The 20,945-nt window shown below is 40.3% G+C and overlaps 1 protein-coding gene and 1 long non-coding RNA gene across 2 annotated transcripts in view; one reads left to right on the forward strand and one right to left on the reverse strand.

Moving 5' to 3' along the window:
- Positions 1–15,105, reverse strand: part of qsox2 (quiescin Q6 sulfhydryl oxidase 2) — a 55,730-nt gene extending 40,625 nt beyond the window's left edge. Inside the window, exon 1 of the mRNA XM_035786353.2 lies at positions 14,665–15,105. Within this exon, the coding sequence (XP_035642246.1) occupies positions 14,665–14,938 (274 nt within the window). The 5' untranslated portion in view covers positions 14,939–15,105. The remainder of the gene's footprint in view (positions 1–14,664) is intronic.
- Positions 6,946–8,800, forward strand: LOC118393576 (uncharacterized). The gene is made up of 3 exons (XR_008064305.1): positions 6,946–7,322; positions 8,544–8,647; positions 8,736–8,800. It is a non-coding gene; the product is annotated as an uncharacterized LOC118393576 (long non-coding RNA).
- Positions 15,106–20,945: the final 5,840 nt, after the last annotated feature.

The following is a 20,945-nucleotide window of genomic DNA, read 5'->3' on the forward strand; positions in this document are numbered from 1 at the left end:
TTAAGAAATTGCTTTCTTCTTGCCACTCTTCCATAAAGGCCAGATTTGTGCAATATACGACTGATTGTTGTCCTATGGACAGTGTCTCCCACCTCAGCTGTAGATCTCTGCAGTTCATCCAGAGTGATCATGGGCCTCTTGGCTGCATCTCTGATCAGTCTTCTCCTTGTATGAGCTGAAAGTTTAGAAGGACGGCCAGTTCTTGGTAGATTTGCAGTGGTCTGATACTCCTTCCATTTCAATATTATCTATTGCACAGTGCTCCTTGGGATGTTTAAAGCTTGGGAAATCTTTTTGTATCCAAATCCGGCTTTAAATTTCTTCACAACAGTATCTCGGACCTGCCTGGTGTGTTCCTTGTTCTTCATGATGCTCTCTATACAGATGCTCTCTGCGCTTTTAACGGACCTCTGAGACTATCACAGTGCAGCTGAATTTATACGGAGACTTGATTACACACAGGTGGATTGTATTTATCATCATTAGTCATTTAGGTCAACATTGGATCATTCAGAGATCCTCACTGAACTTCTGGGGAGAGTTTGCTGCACTGAATGTAAAGGGGCTGAATAATTTTGCATGCCCAATTTTTCAGTTTTTGATTTGTTAAAAAAGTTTTAAATATCCAATAAATGTCGTTCCACTTCATGATTGTGTCCCACTTGTTGTTGATTCTTCACAAAATTATACAGTTTTATATCTTTATGTTTGAAGCCTGAAATGTGGTAAAAGGTCGCAAAGTTCAAGGGGGCAGAATACTTTCGCAAGGCACTGTATATTACATGGGACGTGCAAATTCACAAGCATCATGCTATCTCCCTCCTCTGTGTAACGAAATTTGACAGCAACCAACCACTGTGCACACCAGAAAGTGGGACTGACAGCAGACTAAAAATCCCTGTCATCAATTGCTTTGTGAGTGACAGGCACCTATACTATCAATAGATCACTAAAATATGCACATTGTTCATTCTAGTGGGAGAGGGCTCGACGGACTAGCAAATTGAAAAGTAGCCTAGTTAAGACGAAGTGGAAAAAATAGCCAGCTGAAACTGAGTCTGTAACCGGCTGATTAGCCGACAGGCCGGCACTAATGGAAAAAAAGTTTAAGGACAGGCAAAATAGATTGTTGGTGGAGAAAGCAACAGATTGATTATTTAAATTGTGCCTGAAGGCAATACAAAACAACTGTTGGTTAACCCCCCGCAACTGCATGGAAAGAAAAGGCTGTGCATGGAGCCAGTGGTGTCCATGGGCTGTTCCTATTCTCCATCTCCTTACGATCCTTAATGTGTCTGGGCTCATGTGGAGAAATGCAAGCCCATGGGTCAATAGGAAACAATGAGCCTGAATGACCCCCATTGAGAGAGTAACAGCTGGTAGGCGCCCATTCACGAGCCAGCCAGCCGACAGCATGTGCCAACAAAGAGAGGTATAATGTATTAATTAAACAGCTCTCTCTGATGTGATCCTTCCTCGTCTTCTCAAGAACTCAGTCTGCCTCCCTAAAAAACATGCAATTCGGCAGAATGCTTCTTAGTGAGAATTTAGGCCAACATGATCAATCTTGTCTATTGTATACATCTTAGTGCTGAGCGAATAACGGTGGAAAAATGAAAAATATTCACATCCAACTTATCAGGTGCAGGATAGATGAACATTTTAAATAAAAAAAGTAATATCTGCAACTCTGGTATGGTGATTTAATCAGACGCACAAAGACGACAACATTTCGTCCTGGCGAAGATACAACTCGGACCGAAATCTGACGAGGATCCAACTTTGATTGAAACATTGTCTTTTTCGTGCGTCTGATTAAAATAAGTACTATGTGCTACACCGGTTCATACTTCCTGATGTGATGAGCATAATACTATAGCTAAACTGCTGCTTGTTAGAGAGAATAAAAAGAAACTACTGGAAAATTAAAGAATTGGCTAGGTGGTCACAGAGGACAAACGAGATTAAGAAAGAAAAAAATGGTAGGCCCACCTTGCCCATGTATCTACTACTAGGATAAAGCATTTCCAAGAAAATGTAAGCATTGAAACCAATGACTGTATATATGAATGGAAAAAGCCATCGGTCAGGTGATACCATTCATTCCTATGTAAAGACTCATCAGCGCATTGAAGCCAAATTAAGGATTTGGACTAGTTACCACAACGTCAAAATTGTCTATATTGTAAAAATGTATGAAAAGAAAAATGTGCTTTTGGTCTTAATTTATGTTTAGGCGGGTTAAGCATAATGTTAACCGTGTGGTTAAGTTTAAAATCAGATTTTAAAAGGCAAAATTGTACAAACAGGCAGGGTTTATGACATTTGAGGCTGTGGTAAATAATGTTTGTGACGAACCTTGTATGACCGAGTAGCCAGCTCTAGGAAGAGTCTTGGTGGTTCCAAACTTCTTCCATTTAAGAATGATGGAGGCAACTGTGTTCTTGGGGAACTTCAATGCTGCAGACATTTTTTGGTACCCTTCCCCATATCTGTGCCTCAAAATAATCCTGTCTCTGAGCTCCACGGACAATTCCTTCGACCTCATGGCTTGGCTTTTGCTCTGACATGCACTGTCAACTGTGGAACCTTATATAGGACAGGTGTGCGCCTTTCCAGATCATGTCCAATCAATTGAATGTACCACAGGTGGACTCCAATCAAGTTGTAAAAACATCAAGGATGATCAATGGAAACAGGATGCACCGGAGCTCAATTTTGTCTCATAGCAAAAGGGTCTGAATACTTATGTTAATAAGGTACAGTGGCAAGAAAAAGTATGTGAACCTTTTTGAATTACCTGGATTTCTGCATAAAATGGTCATCAAATTTGATCTATCTTCATCTAAGTCACAACAATAGACAAACAGTCTGCTTAAACTAATAACACACAAATGATTGTTTATGTCTTGTCTATATTGAATACATAATTTAAACATTCACAGTGTAGGCTGGGAAAAGTATGTGAACCCCTAGGCTAATGACTTCTTGGATTCAGGAGTCAGCTAACCTAGAGTACAATCATTGAGACAAGATTGGAGATATTGGTTAGGGCTGCTTTGCCCAATAAATAAACACTCACAAGTTTGAGTTTGCTATTCACAAGAAGCATTGCCTGATGTGAACCATGCCCGAACAAAAGAGATCTCAGAAGACCTAAAGACCCAATTTATGCAGAAATCCAGGCATTTCCAAAGGGTTCACATACAGTGGCAAGAAAGTATCTGTTTATTTTTTATAAATTTGCAAAAAATGTCTAAACCTGTTTTTTATTGTGTGTAGATTTTTATTTAAATCAAATGTAAAATAAGGCTGTATCGTAACAAAATGTGGAAAAGGTCAAGGTTGTCCGAATACTTTCCGAATGCACTGTATGGACCACCCATACGTAGAATGTATGCACACATGACTGTAAGTCGCTTTGGATAAAAGCGTCAGCTAAATGGCATATATTATATTATTATATTATGTATTGAGCTCCTTCATCAAGTTGTAAAATAAAGCAGATCAGAAACTGTCTACTCTTTAGTTGACTGATTTAGCTGGCAAGGTAACTGCTGTTTAACTTGTCAGAAAAAAAGGAGTGTTTATTCGCAGTGCTGAGTATTGTAACTGAAATGTACAGTAATGTTAGCTAATGTCTAATCACCTCTCGACTGAGATGAATGAATAACCTACACTAGCAGCTACCACAGACAGGTATCTGTGTGACCACCATTTGCCTCATGCAGTACGACATATCCTTCACATAGAGTTGATCAGGCTATTGATTGTGGCCTGTGGAATATTGTCCCATTCCTCTTCAATGGCTGTGCGAAGATGCAGGATATTGGCGGGAACTGGAACACACTGTTCCAGAGCATCCCAAACGTGCTCAATGTGTGACATGGCTGGTGAATGTGCAAAACTGGGACATTTTGAGCTTCCAGGAATTGTGTACAGTTCCTTGTGACATGGGGCCGTGGATTATCATGCTGAAACATGAGGTGATGGCAACGGATGAATCGGTAGGATAACAGACCTCAAGATCTTGTCACAGTATCTTCGTGCATTCAAATTGCAATAGATAAAATGCAATTGCTTTCATTGTCCGAAGCTCATGCCTGCCCATACCATAACCCCACCTGTCTGCAGTTCTGAGGCCGGTTGGACTTACTGCCAAACACCTTACATGTTTTACCAAAAGTTCCGTACCGCATTTCCATGCGCCTCCCAAATTTTGTAACAATGCTGAGGGCACTGTATAGCTTCTCCGCATTGACATAATTGGTTGACGGTAGGTGGGGGTGGTACATGTTGTATAAACAAACTTACTTCATTGACAACAGGTCTGCACTGCTCAGCGAAGCGCAAGGAGTATGAATGCCCTGCCTTCTGCTGAGGCCGTACACCGTAAATGCTGCATGGCCAATGTAGACGTCACCAGTAGTACATTTACCATTAATTCTTAGTCTACAATGATTGTTTCAGTCATTTCTGTTAATGCATAAAATATTATTATTCCAGTCTTACCATTCTCATTGTCAAAGTGGACAAATTGTTTGCAGAGCGCACCAACTATGCTACACTTGTGAGAAACCAATTTTGGTTTATTTCTTATGAGTTTCGTCCATTTAGTCATTGTCTTTTGTTTAGAGTGCTCATGTGAATGTTGAGTAGGGATGCGCAAGCACATAAGTAGGCCTATAGGCTACCTGGCCTGCGCCCAAATGAAGGCATATTAAACGTGCCCATTTGGGGATCTGATAGTATTTCTGATTGGCTTAACGCCCCACCACTAACAAGCTGTGGAGCTTCTCAAAGAAATGTTTTCTTCACCTCAAAACAGGCAAACAAAAAAAGTGTGTTTTTACAACCATTGAGAATGACAATAGAGTTCAACGTATTTGAAAAATCTTCCCATCTTTCTCCCTTACGATTTTGAATCAGCGTGAAATGCAAAAATGTCATGCTCTGATCCAGTGGAAACATCAAGAAATAGGCTTACCTGATTACTTCTTATCAGTGCTTGACTGAAATATTTTATAGGAGGACCAGGAGCTCAAGCAGTACAACATTTGAGATGCCGGTACTCAGGTCCGGTGAGCTCCTGCCCAAGTCAAGCATTGCTTCTTATGCCTTGCGCAAATAGCCTACAACGGTGTCTGTCCCAAACTCACTGGCGTGGGAAACTGAGGACCTGTCATGCCAAAGTGTCCCCATCTACGTCACAATGGGAATCGATGAGTTCAAGCTTCTGTTGCTAGGGCTGTTGCTACAACTTGCAACATTCTGACCGGATTAATGAACCAAAGCGTCCGTTGCTATGCTGGTTGTTTGGCTCTATTTTACCCCGTTGCAGTCGTGAAGGAAGGAGGACGCAGGCAGTTCTAGTTCTATTTCACCACATAAACGCATGCTCAGTCCGCACAAAATTATTACCTCAGAATAGCTCTCCAAGGTCGGTGTTTTTGACTGTGACAACCTGCCTACTACCTACTGCTTCAGAGGACCGAAAATACTGGAAAGAGAATTTTATTTACCATGTATTTGTCGTTATACAAGTACATATTGTTAAATAGGAATAAATAATTTAAGCTGTTTTAAGATTGACGTTGCTAGCTAATGTACTTATAATGTTATACCTCAACCTGCCTAGTCAGCTAACCAGCTACAGTAGCTGGCTAGCTAGCTTTCCAGACAGTATTATTTAGCTAACGTTAGCTAGCTAGCCAGCCAGTATTATTTAGCTAACATTAGCTAGCTAGCAAGTAAGCTAGTGTAACTGTTATTGCAGCTTTCTGTTTGTATGTAGCTTGCACTTCAAAGGCATCCCTCGAGATTTTATTTTGTCTTTCCAAACCAGGCGAAGTATTATGAAGACTGATCGCAACATTGAGAAATTCACAATTCAAGGTAATGGTAAGCAGTTAACTTCAATTAGATAACTGGACTGTTTTAGCTATGTACAACCCTTTTCAACAAACATTTTCCATCTAAACGTTAGCTAGTTGCGAGCTATACATGTAGTTCAGTGGAGGCTGCTGAAGGGAGGATGGCTCATAATGTCAGAAATGGAGTAAATGGAATGGTATCACATACGTGGTTCCCATGTGGTTGATACATTCAATTGACTCCATTCCAGCCATTATTATGAGCCGTCCTCCCCTCAGTAGCCTCCACTGATAGTTATATCTCTGTCATATTGAGATGTCTAGCTAAAAGTTAAACCTGATCAATCAAATGGATAGGTGTAAGCAATTATGGTAATTCCAAATACCCTTAACCAGGGGGAAGGATGGTCAGCCACACAGGAGGGTGACTTTTACTAAAGAGGAGGCCGTGCTGACAGATGCATGCTGGCCATTTCGGAGTGAGACACATGATTGCCAAAATCAACCTACACTTATTCTGACAGAGAATTGTCAAGGAGGTGGACAGCTGGGTAAGTGAAATAATAATAGAATGTACACAATAAAGAAAAGGTTAAGTACATTCTATTATATCCGAAATTAGTATTATTTCAATGAATGTCTTATCAGAGAGCACATAATGTTTCAATTTGTCACTGTTTGCTTAAAAGGTCAGTACCCTGTCTAGCATGCAGAAGTTTGAGAGGTTGAAGACTGTGGTTGAAGCCCATCAGTTGTTTTACCATGGCACATGATCGGTAAGTGTCCCAATTAAAATGTTATAATGGTTTCTTTATTTGACCACAGCAGAGTGCAATATCAAAGAATGTGTGTGTGTGTGTGTCCTTACAAATATGAAAATCTGCATTCTGTATGACACAATAGATGTAAGAAAAAAGTAAATCTCTAACACGGTACAGATGTTACAGGCTATATTCTGTCACCAAAGGTTAGTTTTATTTATTTTTTACCATTTGTTTTTGTTTTTCCATTGTACATAAATCAGACATTTTAATATCCTACATTGTCAATAGATAACGCTTTCCTACCCCCTCCTCCAGGTTTGGTGAAAGGACCAACACCGAACCTCTTGCCATGGGCAAGTTCCTTGATTGGTACCAGGAAGGGTGGGAAAACAACCTGAAGGTAATTCTCCTTGCACACAACAGTAGCATCTAGACCGAGTACGGGCGGGCGCCGCAGCTGTTGAATGAGGCAAACAACACAATTGTATATACAATTATTGCATATACTGTAGTCTTATAAATTTGTGATCGACTTAGTGTTGTTTGACTATTGCTATTTTGTATAACGTACTTTTAGATCACTGAAACTCCACCTGATGTGGTGGAAGTTGTCGAACCAGATCAGAACACCTTCGAGGACTACCTTCAGGCACGGACTGAGAACGATGTGGAGATTTTTGACCAGGTAAAAATGATAGTCAGCTGTTAATTTATTTTCTTGCCCTCCAAGAGATATGTAAGAAATGTATTTGTAATATGAAATATAATTGCATGTAATTCCTGTCATCAATCAAGGTGAGACTGAACCTGCACCTACCCGCCGGTCCAACATCACTACTCTGGACGGCTCTGACTTAGAATACGTGGACAACTACAAATACTTAGGTGTCTGGTTAGACTGTAAACTCTCCTTCCAGACCCATATCAAACATCTCCAATCCAAAGTTAAATCTAGAATTGGCTTCCTATTTCGCAACAAAGCATCCTTCACTCATGCTGCCAAACATACCCTTGTAAAACTGACCATCCTACCAATCCTCGACTTTGGCGATGTCATTTACAAAATAGCCTCCAATACCCTACTCAACAAATTGGATGCAGTCTATCACAGTGCAATCCGTTTTGTCACCAAAGCCCCATATACTACCCACCATTGCGATCTGTACGCTCTCGTTGGCTGGCCCTCGCTTCATATTCGTCGCCAAACCCACTGGCTCCATGTCATCTACAAGACACTGCTAGGTAAAGTCCCCCCTTATCTCAGCTCGCTGGTCACCATAGCATCTCCCACCTGTAGCACACGCTCCAGCAGGTATATATCTCTAGTCACCCCCAAAACCAATTATTTCTTTGGCCGCCTCTCCTTCCAGTTCTCTGCTGCCAATGACTGGAACAAACTACAAAAATCTCTGAAACTGGAAACACTTATCTCCCTCACTAGCTTTAAGCACCAACTGTCAGAGCAGCTCACAGATTACTGCACCTGTACATAGCCCACCTATAATTTAGCACAAACAACTCTTTCCCTACTGTATTTTATTTATTTATTTTGCTCCTTTGCACCCCATTATTTGTATTTCTACTTTGCACATTCTTCCACTACAAATCTACCATTCTAGTGTTTTACTTGCTATATTGTATTTACTTTGCCAACATGGCCTTTTTTTGCCTTTACCTCCCTTCTCACCTCATTTGCTCACATCGTATATAGACTTGTTTATACTGCATTATTGACTGTATGTTTGTTTTACTCCATGTGTAACTCTGTGTCGTTGTATCTGTCAAACTGCTTTGCTTTATCTTGGCCAGGTCGCAATTGTAAATGAGAACTTGTTCTCAACTTGCCTACCTGGTTAAATAAAGGTGAAATAAAAAAGAAAATAAAAAAATATTTTTCTCTTCCTAGGGATACCTCGGTGGAAGCCAACAATCTTCTACAGTTGGAGAAGTTGGACGGTCGACCACTGGAAGCACTGACGCCCTACACTTCAGTGAAGCCCAAAAGACAAAGTATGTTAAGCTTTGGTTGCCATTTGAGATAGCAAGAAATTGTAGTTCTGCTAAACTTATAAAAACGTACCTCTTCAAATGACTTTAGGACCATCGACTGTCCGAGCCCCCCAGGAGGTATCCCATCCACCAGAACCAGTGAGTCCAAATCAGTCTGATTCTCTGTGCTCTGAATCAGAGGGGGACCAGCTTGAGTTAGGCTATACCTTCCAAGTGTTGAAAAGTACATGTCTCCCATTTCTAACACTACACTAATCCATCATTTTTTTTCACAGTAAAGTGTAACCTGTGTGTGTGTGCTTGTTTAAATCTGTCTCCTACCCTGTTCCCTTTAACTCTGCTCCTGTTCTCCAGGAGCTAGGGGTTCTGCCCAACACCCAGACACGTATTCACCCGATGTCCTCCATTACCAACCACCCTCCAACTTTTCATTACATCATCTACAGCCACTGTCATGATCTGCTAAAAAAATTATCTTGCTCTATCATACTGAGCACATAATATTTGAGATACAAAGATTAACTAAAAACACTAGCACTGCACACACTCAGAACAAAGAGAGCAGCATTGCCTGGACTTTGCAGTCTCCCTCTTCAAGTCCCTCTTCTGAGACTGGCTGCCTGTTGAGAACAAGTGACACCCACACAGCAACCACCTCCTCTATATTCCACACAGCAGAATATTTCATGATTGCCATGTGAGTGCACAACAAATCTGTGAGAGATTAATGGCCCAAAACTCTCAAAGTTTGTGTTAAAATCTTAAATATAACAGGGTTGGTTTTTGCAGCTGTTTCACAAGGTGTTAATTATTGTAAGCTGTATGGTATCCTTTGATGCTATTTATTTGATCCACATTATTCATTGTTGGAGCCTAGTTACCTACATATTAACCCACAAGGGTGTACTATGCGAAATAGAAAAGAAAGAAAAAAAGAGGACTACTGAAATTACATTATTTTAATGTAGATAAGGGAAGAGCACTTTTCACTTTTTATTTATTATATTTTATTCAAACACGAACGTTGAAAGTTATCTGCGGTCGCAAAAACCATCAAGCGCTATGATGAAACTGGCTCTTATGAGGACCTCCACAGGAAAGGAAGAACGAGAGTTACCTCTGCTGCAGAGGATACGTTCATTAGAGAGTGAGCAGCCTCAGAAATTGATCACAAATAAATGCCACAGAGTTCAAGTAACAGACACATCTCAACATCAACTGTTCAGAGGAGACTGCATGAAACAGGCTTCCATGGTCGAATTGCTGCAAAGAAACCATTACTAAAGGACACCAATAATAAGAAGAGACTTGCTTGGGCCAAGAAAAACGAGCAATGGACCTTAGACTGGTGGAAATCTGTCCTTTGGCCTGATGAGTCCAAATTTGAGATTTTTTGTTCCAATCACCGTGTCTTTGCGAGACGCAGAGTAGGTGAATGGATGATCTCCACATGTGTGGTTCCTGCCGTGAAACATGGAGGAGGTGGTGTAATGGTGTTGGGATGCTTTGCTGGTGACACAGTCTGTGATTTATTTAGAATTCAAGGCACACTTAACCAGCATGGCTACCACAGCATTCTGCAGCGATAAGCCATGCCATCTGGTTTGCGCTTAGTGGGACTATCATTTGTTTTTCAACAGGACAATGACCCAAAACACACCTCCAGGCTGTGTACGGGTTTTTTTTACCAAGGAGAGTTGATGGACAATGCTGCATCAGATGACCTGGCCTCCAATCACCCACCCTCAACCCAATTGAGATGGTTTGGGATGAGTTGGACAACAAAGTGAAGGAAAAGCAGCCAGCAAGTGCTCTGCATATGTGGGAACTCCTTCAAGACTGTTTAGATTTTTTAAAACACTTTTTGGGGTACTGCATGATTCCATATGTCATTTCTTAGTGTTGATGTCTTCACTAATATTCAACAATGTAAGAAAATAGTAAAAATAAAGAAAACCCCTTGAATGAGTAGGTATGTCCAAATGTTTGACTGGTACTGTACATGGATGAGTATCTGAAAATGGCCTGAGGGGATGTAATTGTAAATTATGTAAATAATGCTGCTGTTGTCTTCAAGGCCAGATGGTGTGACTTATCTTTAGCCACCCAGAACATAGCAACAAAGACAAGAACAGACAGCTTTACACTTCATGCTGGAACTGTGTGTGCGTCCAATTTTTCAAAAATATTTTGAAAAACTAAATTTACGGGTGTAAAAAAACATTGCAATGTTCAAAACATTGCTCTGCATTACTGATAGAGCTCTGTGTGTGCGCCTACAAGATACTGTTTATGGTGTTTATTTAAAAAAAAAATTGGCTCTATTTTAAACAATGTTTGACCATTTTGAAGAGTGTGCAACTGAAGGGATTTGAAGTGTCAACAACTTTATTTACCAGGTGGGGTCTACAATGCAGTCTCCCCAAACAAATTCCAGAATAGAACTGATTGTCACAGGGAATGCCATAAGATGACTGACTTACAATGGTCATACAAGGTGATTGAAAATGACTGTCATAAAAAAAGTGTACCAACAAGAAATAACATATTTACTAAAACTAATTTACACAACAGTCAGTCACTGAGTTCATCTTAAGGATTCGGGCAGAGCTGAACAGGAAGAGTGTAGGACAGTAGAAGGTGGGTTTGAAGGGCTAATATTGGATCATACTAGTCCTCAGATGAGCTATGGCCTGCATACTTTCAGTGTCCTCATTGCTGTTCTCTTCAACGGGGGAATGATTAGCTTTGTCCCAACATCAGCCAACATCCCCTCGATGGTGAATCCCTTGTCAGCCATGATACCTTCTCCAGGCTCCAGTAACTCCACAATTCCTGACAGCCTTTTGATGTCTCGGTCAGAGAGCAGTTACGGTTCGGTGTAGAGCTCAGAGACAAAGGTAACTGCTGCACATGGGGCAATCCCGATTAGCCCTTTGAAGGTGTTAGTGTTCTTATAAAAGGAGAATATCTCAGATTGAAGAGTAAGGATGTTGAATTCTCACATCTTATTTCTGTGCATTCAATGATAACTCTGACGTCTGGACTGTGCTGTTGGAACTTGTCAGGCATCATCACAATCGCATGCTCTCTGGTCATCCAGATGGGCAATGAACCCAGGACTAGGAAAAGACAGTTGGCCCATGTGATGACTACACGGTTGACAGTAGGGACACTTATTCTAGAGATTAGAGGTTGACCGATTAAATCGTAGTGGCCGATTAATTAGGTCCGATTTCAAGTTTTCATAATCGGAAATCGGTATTTTTGGACACCGATTTAAAAAAAAACACCTTTATTTAATCTTTATTTAACTAGGCAATTATTTTCAATGACAGCCTAGGAACGGTGGGTTAACTGCCTCCTTCAGGGGCAGAACGACAGATTTTCACCTTGTCAGCTCGGGGGATACAACCTAAAGGTTAACTAGTCCAACGCAATAACGACCTGCCACTTGTTGCACTCCACAAGGAGACTGCCTGTTACGCGAATGCAGTAAGCCAAGGTAAGTTTCTAGCTAGCATTAAAAACATATCTTATAAAAAACAACCAACCATAATCACTAGTTAACTATACATGGTTGATGATATTACTAGATATTATCTAGCGTGTCCTGCGCTGCGTATAATCTGACTGAGCATACAGGCAGCTGACTGAGCAGTGGTAGGCAGAAGCAGGCACGTAAACATTCATTCAAACAGCACTTTTGTGCGTTTTGCCAGCAGCTCTTCGTTGTGCGTCAAGCATTGACTTCAAGCCTATCAACTCCCGAGATTAGGCTGGTGTAACCGAAGTGAAATGGCTGGCTAGTTAGCGCACGCTAATAGCATTTCAAATGTCACTCGCTCTGAGCCTGTGGTTGTTTCCTTTGCTCTGCATGGGTAACGCTGCTTCGAGGGTGGCTGTTGTCGTTGTGTTTCTGGTCCGAGCCCAGGGAGGAGCGAGGAGAGGGACGGAAGCTATACTGTTAAACTTGCAATACTAAAGTGCCAATAAGAACATCCAATAGTCAAAGGTTAATGAAATACAAAAGGTATAGAGGGAAATAGTCCTATAATAACTACAACCTAAAACTTCTTACCTGGGAATATTGAAGACTCATGTTAAAAGGAACCACCAGCTTTCATATGTTCTCATGTTCTGAGCAAGGAACTTAAACGTTAGCTTTCTTACATGGCACATATAGCACTTTTACTTTTCTCCAACACTTTATTTTTGCATTATTTAAATCAAATTGAACATGTTTCATTATTTATTTGAGGCAAAATTGATTTTATTGATGAATTATATTAAGTTAAAATAAGTGTTCATTCAGTATTGTTGTAATTGTCATTATTACACATTTAAAAAAATATATTTAAACAATTAAATTGTCCGATTAATCACTATAGGCTTTAGGTCCTATAGGTCCTCCACTATAGGTCCTCCAATAATCGGTATCGGCGTTGAAAAATCATAATCGGTCGACCTCTACTAGAGATGTCAGACAAGACCTTCACCTTCAATCCTAAAGCTAAATGGCAGCAATACAGGAAGAACTTGTCAATGATTTGCAACTTGCGGTTAGGACTGGCGGTTGTTTCCTGTCCAATTAGCAATCCCATTCTCTGTCCATTGGACGAGCTTAGATGCAGTGAAAATCTTTGACTGGAAATGGGTATAGAATCGAAAATCTTCATCAGAAGCACAGAATCTGTTGACTTGTAACAGAGGGGAGTGGCTTATTCTCAGTTTCTGGACTTTATGTTCGAGCTCTCTGATCCTTTCTGCTGCAGCATCCAGTGCACCTGTTGTTAAAAGTGACTTGACTAGATTACCCTGATTTAGATCATATTTTATTTATGGTTGGACATTGTTCATAATGTCTACATCAGGGACAGTGGTAAAATCAATAGGTGACCCCATTAAAGCCTAAGCACCGTGGATAAGTAGGATGGTAAACACTAATGAAAACGACACTATTTGTAAAATAGGTAGATAAACTCCATCCCCAAAAAATGAAAGTGTGGGTTAGCTGACTTTACTTGAGCGTGTGCTCTACTTGATTTTGTCCCCCCACACCAAACGCAAACATGACAAGCAGGTTGAAATATCAAAACAGACTCTGAACCAATTATATTAATTTGGGGACAGGTCGAAAAGCATTAATTTGTGAATTTACAAAACGCCAAGAGAGCACTCTGGCACTACAAATTGAATTTAGAAACACACCCGTAGTCGTAAAATGTCTAGCTAGTAATTTGTTATGCTAACAAGCTAGCAAGAGGTTGCATAGCAACAGCATCAACTTCCAGTAGACAAGCGAAGAGCTAGTACACTCAACTGAAAGGATACCGTTCGTTTACAGTATACTAAAATTAACTAGTGTGTAGTATTATATACACTCATTAAGTGTGCAGTATACAGTATGTTAAAACTGTTATTCAAACAACAAATGAGGTTGCCAAGTCACGTGGTGTAAGAGTTATTGAAATTTGAATATTGTGATCATGCACTTTGTTGACTGTTCTTTAACTAGTGTCAGTGCGCAAGGCTGTCTAAAAATAAGACCCTTTTTTACTTCATAAAGAGCCTCATCTGGTGTATGTAACGCTAGATCAAATCGTTCGCGACCTATTGAAGATTTAAGGTCCGAATATTCGGCAAATATCTAATCTCAAACCAACCACGGTGTTAAACCGTACCATATGTTGACGGACTAGAAGAGCAGAGAAAAAAAAACATCCAAATAGCTACCGTTAGCTAAGAAAACATGCACGCAATAGCTAACATCATGATGCTTACCGTTATTGTTATTTGTAATGTTAGCTAACTAGTGTATCACATTTTAATCCAAACTCAATTAAAGGTAGCTACCAAACTAGCTAGTTATCAACCAGCTAATAATATTAGCCAGCTAACGTTGTTAGCTATCCGCTAAGAAGATAGCAGAAACACAACAGGGAGAGATCATTTAGAAAATGCTAGCAAACATTTTCTTTGACCGTGCTAGCTAGCTAAATATCCATAAGACTCACCTTTTACATCGCCAGCTAGTGCCTTCCAGGTAGGAGAGTACTGGATGCAGTGACCACACCATGATGAGTAGAACTGGACCAGCCAAGCTGTGGAAGAGTTGACCAAAGTCTGCTTGACAGTCGCGCTTGTCAGTATAACCACGGGGTCCTCCTCAGAATACAGCCGAGTGGTTAGAGACGGATTAAATAGAAACACAAAAATAATGCTCGTTTTGAACAATAAAACAACTGTTTTTCGGAGCGAAGGGCAGCCGTCAACACACAGAGTCGCCATATCGTAAAGACAATGTGGAGATGGAAAGCGAGAGGCTACGGACGGACACGCCTGGTGCCAAAATTGATGACGTATATCGATCGAGTGGAGACAAACGGATTCGGTTCAGTCAAAGATTTGTTAGACTAAAACAAGATATACCACAGCCTGTCATCTCCAATGGGAACGAATGAGCCATAGTGGGCAGAACAAGCAAGGTGGGCACTATAGCTAGCGAGATCCTATTGGCGCGTTCTAGCAGACATCTGCATATTTCCGTTAGGGAACGCCTCCTCTGTGAAGTGCGCGTGTGCAATAACCCAATTCGTCTTTGTACTCATTCTAAACAACACGATTTAAAACAAATAACATATGGTAGGGAATAGGAAACTGTATTGAGATCAAATGTTTCATCGATGAGAAAATGTGCAGAATGTCAGCCAAAATCCATCTCGTTCCTGCTTCCCCCACTGCCGGCCAGTGGGCTTCCTCCTCTCAGAGCAGATGATTTATATATCCGTTAAAATATGTGATTGTGTTATCTGTGATAAAATATTGTGATTGCGGCTAGAATCTTCAGCGAGACCGTGAAATGTGTCTGCCGAAGTTGGGACTTGGGAGTGTTCCGAGTGAAGCCGTTTTTATCCGAGTGAATTGTTCGTTGTTGTTTTGGGATTTTTTTAAAACAAAAAGTCAATGCCGTAAGGTGTACATTTTCGGTGCAATAAATGTGCTTCAGCGGTCACCCTGGTCTGATGTTGGATACACCATCTCGCTACCTTCCACTATAACGCTTCGATCACACCAAAGTTCATAAATCCCCTTTCTGCTTGCTACCATTTCTGTCAAGCGGCCTGCGCATACAGTTTGAAGAATATATTCGATAAATCCAACATAAGAGACACACAGAATGCACGTCAACTGCCTCTGCAACGCAATGCTGCAAGGCAAGTGCAATGTTCCATTGGAAATTAATGTACTTCTGTTGTACCAAAATGCAAAAGTGCAAAAACATTGTCGGTGTAATCGAGGCATAACATGCTGACCACATCGCCTGCGATTTGCGTACAAGCATTGTAAAATAAATGTACACATACTTGTTATTCAATCACACCTGTTACACATACCTGCTCACGTGCATGCTAAAATATAACTTTTTTTTATACATTTATTTTTTTGTGGGGGGGGGATCAGCTGTAATATTGCAGGTAGATCAATGTAATGACTGAATCACTTCCAATCCCCCCCCCAAAAAATTATCAAATATATATATTTATATACATACATACACAGACCTGTTTTTCCATCTTATACATACTATATACATTTTATGGACACACTATTTTACAATAGTTTTATTTTGTTTGTTTTTAACTCTTGTCCTTCCTCCACCCTCAACCTCTCCCATATATGGATGATATCCATCCGGTTTGATTTCTATTTGCCATATATTTCAAACTGTGCTCTTTCAAAAAGTTCTTAAGCTATATCCGTTTTACGGGCACATTATGTATGTTTTACATTCGTTATCTTGTTGTTATTAGTCCCAACCTTCAGCTCCATTTAATCCCTCCCATCTATCTCTGACACCATCCATATTGGATTTCTATTTGCTATGCATTTTTCAACTGTGCTGTGAGGTTTCACAAAAGTTCTGAACATTTCTATTCTCATTGTTCCTACAGATTGTAAATTGAAAATATATTTTTGCTAAAAGTATTATTATATTACTGATCGACTGACTATGACTTTTCAGATCGCCCAGTAGTGCTGTCCGCAGGGTTAGCTCCAGATAAATATTGCAATTCTTCAACTGTTCCTGGACCTGTGACCAAAAACAAGCTACATAATGGACAGTACCAAAACAAATGATCTAATGATTCTGCCTCTTCGCTGTAAAATCTGCAGTGCTGGGAAGGTTGTATCCCCCATATAAATAACATTCTGTTGGTTGCAAGAATTCTGTATAATAATTTAAATTGAAAAATTCAACATTTCTAATAGGGTGTCGTTTTGCATATCAGTTCATAAACCATGTGCCATGGAATCGGTACATCAAAAATCTCTTCCCAACTATTTTGCAATCTATATGGCACGGCTGTACATTTTTTTGGTCCTTAAATTAAATGAAACTAGTATAGACAAATTCCTTACTTTTTCCCCCTTCCACTTTCCTCTTCCATTTTTTGCGGTAATGCTGCAATTAGTTGGTTTTGGGTAGAACTTGGTTCTATTTTTGATGCATGATGTGCTTCAAGTCCAGCCTCTCTCATCTCCTCATTGGTTTTTAAGAGCACATACCCACGTGGGTGATTGAAAGCTGAACTGAGGTCCACAATCCAGTCGGTTGTAGTAATGCACCTTAATATTGGTTGCTAACCTCCATATGAAGTCCACAGAAGAAGAAGAGATTACTAGAAACTAACTAAATTTACCCTTTTATCTGTGGATTAATTATCGGAGTAGAGAACACACCATTTTTTGTGACTCAGAAAGTGTAAAAATTCAGCAAAAATCCAGGAAAAAATGCACCTTGTGCATTTAATGTAAAATAACAACCCAGTGTTTATATCCCAGGACAACAGCAAGCAAGCTAACTAAATGTCCATAAATGTTTCACGTGTTTCGACCTGTCCCCAAATTAATATAGTTAGTTCAGAGTTAGTTTTGATATTTCAACCTGCGTGTCCTGATTGTGTCTGGTGGGGATGGACAAAATCAACGTGCACATGCGCGTGCCTGGTGTAGTCAGCATGTTACATGCTGACCATACCACCCCGTGTTGCATATGTGAGTATTGCAAAATAAATGTACATATGCATGTTATTTAATCATTTCATCCAAACTGCTCACGAGCATCTGCATAGCCAGGCGCTAAAATAGAACTTGGTTCTATTTGTGGTAATGCACCTTATTAAAAGTTGGTTGCCAATCGCCATATAAAGTCCACAAAAGAAGAAGAAGACGGGAGGAGGAGAAATAACTATCTAGGTTTCCCCTTTTATCTGTGGATTAATTGTCAGAGTAGAGAACACACTATTTTGTGTGACTCAAAATTGGTTAAAATTCTACAAAGATCCAGAAAAAGAACCTTGTGCATTTCAGGTAAAATAACAACCCAATGTTTATATCCCAGGACATATTAGCTAGCAACAGCAAGCTAGCTAGCTAAATGTCCATGAATGTTTAATGTGTTTCGACCTGTCCCCAAATTAATTTAGCGGATAGATGCCCCCTATCAGACGCTATTTCCGTTTTTTTTAATGGAAAATAAACTCTCTCTATATATATATATATAGTTTATTTTCCTTCTTTTTTTTTTACGGAAATAGTGTCAAATGTTTGGGTAGCCTTCCACAAGCTTCCCACAATAAAGTTGGGGAAATTTTGGCCCATTCCTCCTGACAGAGCTGATGTAACTGAGTCAGGTTTGTAGGCCTCCTTGCTCACACACACTTTTTCAGTTCATCCCATACATTTTCTATAGGATTGAGGACAGGGCTTTGTGCAGGCCACTTCAATATCTTGACTTAGTTGTCCTTAAGCCTTTTTGCCACAACTTTGGGAGTATGTTTGGGGTCATTGTCCATATGGAAGACCCATTTGCGACCAAGCTTTAAGACTGATGTCTTGAGATTTTCCACCCCCATGATGCCATCTATTTTGTGAAGTGCACCAGTCCCTCCTGCAGCAAATCACACTCACAACCTGATGCTGCCACCCCCGTTCTTCACGGTTGGGATGAAGTTCTTCGGCTTGCAAGCCTCCCCCTTTTTCCTCCAAACACAACGATGGTCATTATGGCCAAACAGTTCTATTTTTGTTTCATCAGACCAGAGGACATTTCTCCAAAAAGTATGTTCTTTGTCCCCATGTGCAGTTGCAAACCATAGTCTGGCTTTTTTTATGGTGGTTATTGAGCAGTGGCTTCTTCCTTGCTGAGTGACCTTTCAGTTTATGTCGATATAGGACTCGTTTTACTGTGGATAAAGATACTTTATACCTGTTTCCTCCAGCATCTTCACAAGGTCCTTTGCTGTTTTTCTGGGATTGATTTGCACTTTTCGCACCAAAGTATGTTCATCTCTAGGAGACAGAACGCGTCTCCTTCCTGAGCGGTTTGACGGCTGCGTGGTCCCATGGTGTTTATTCTTGCATACTATTGTTTGTACAGATGAATGTGGTACCTTCAGGCATTTTGAAATGGCTCCCAAGGATGAACCAGAATTATGGAGGCCTACAATGTTTTTTTCTGAGGTCTTGGCTGCTTTCTTTTGATTTTCTCATGATGTAACGCAAAGAGGCACTGAGTTTGGAGGTAGGCCTTGAAATACATCCACAGGTACACCTCCAATTGACTCAAATGATGGGAATTAGCTTCTAAAGCCATGACATCATTTGCGGGAATTTTCCAAGCTGTTTAAAGGCACAGTCAACTTAGTGTATGTAAACTTCTGACCCACTGGAATTGTGATACTGTGAATTATAAGTGAAATAATCTGTCTGCAAACAATTGTTGGAAAATGTACATGTGTCATGCACAAAGTAGATGTCCTAACTGACTTGCCAAAACTTTAGTTTGTTAACAAGAAATGTGTGGAGTGGTTGTGAAACGAGTTTTAATGACTCCAACCTAACACGGAACCCAAACCGGCTGCGCGTGTGCGCCATCTTGCACTATCGTGCATACATTTATTTTGTCCCCCTACACGTAACGCGATCACGACACGCAGGTTAAAATATCAAAACAAACTCTTAACCAATGACATTAATTTGGGGACAGGTCGAAAAACATTAAACATGTATGGCAATTTAGCTAGTTAGCTTGCACTTGCTAGCTAATTTGTCCTATTTAGCTAGCTTGCTGTTGCTAGCTTATTTGTCCTGGGATATAAACATTGAGTTGTTATTTTACCTGAAATGCACAAGGACCTCTACTCCGACAATTAATCCACACATGAAAAGGCCAACCGAATTGTTTCTAGTCATCTCTCCTCCTTCCAGGCTTTTTCATCTTTGAACTTATATGGTGATCGCATCTAAACGTTCATAGTATTACCACGACAACAGGAAACAAAGTTCGTCTTTCAATCACACACATGGGTAGAACAAATGAGGAGATGGCATGTGGGAACCTGCTTCTATAAACCAATGAGGAGATGGGAGAGGCAGGACTTGCAACGCGATCTGCGTCAGAAATAGGAATGCCTTCTATTTTAGCCCTTGGCATCGCAGATGCTCGTTGGCGCGCGCGAGCATTGTTGGTGCAATAATTGAATAGCATGGATTTCTACATTTATTTGGCGACACGACGTGACGACGCGACGTGTTTGGTCTCGTCAGCATGTAAGTGTGTGTGAACTTCCGACTTCAACTGTATTTGTGCCGTCATGTGCATTAGTAGCACAATTTCTAAATTATTTGCATTCATTTTTACTAACACCTGTATGTTGACTTCTCCATTGAGGAAGGGTTGTTTTTAAGTTTTCGCAGACTTTTCTTAGTGGATGTACAATCGTTCCAAATTGAATCATGTGGAGTTTCAGGCCCCGTAGTGAACATACTGTAATTGTTCACTCGCAAGCCGACTAAAAACGAGGGCTGAGGGGCTTACGTTGCAAACTTTCCTTGGTTGGCTAATCATTTGGACCGCCCTCCATGATGGTGACGGGGATTCCCCGAAGGGCATAAGGTGAGGTGGATGAGGAAGTGGATGAGGAAGTGTGTCTTTTAAATGTTTGGACCACAGCCTATGAATTTACATCGTCTAATTCTATTGATCAACAATGTAAATATCAAAGCCTGCCACTTCATGGCACTCAAACCTCATTAAAGAATATGGCCACCCTGTGAATATTTATTTGTGCACTATTCTCAAGAACAAGACAACAAAATCATAACAATCAAATCTCAGAATTTGCTCCCTAAAAGCTTGATTATATTTAAACCATATTTGATTAGTAATTCATTGCAATAGTATAAACATAAAAAATGTAATTATGAAAATAATAATTCTAACCTGTCTTTT

The sequence above is a fragment of the Oncorhynchus keta genome, chromosome 14 (assembly GCF_023373465.1).
Source record: "Oncorhynchus keta strain PuntledgeMale-10-30-2019 chromosome 14, Oket_V2, whole genome shotgun sequence".
NCBI classification, from domain to species: Eukaryota; Metazoa; Chordata; class Actinopteri; order Salmoniformes; family Salmonidae; genus Oncorhynchus; species Oncorhynchus keta.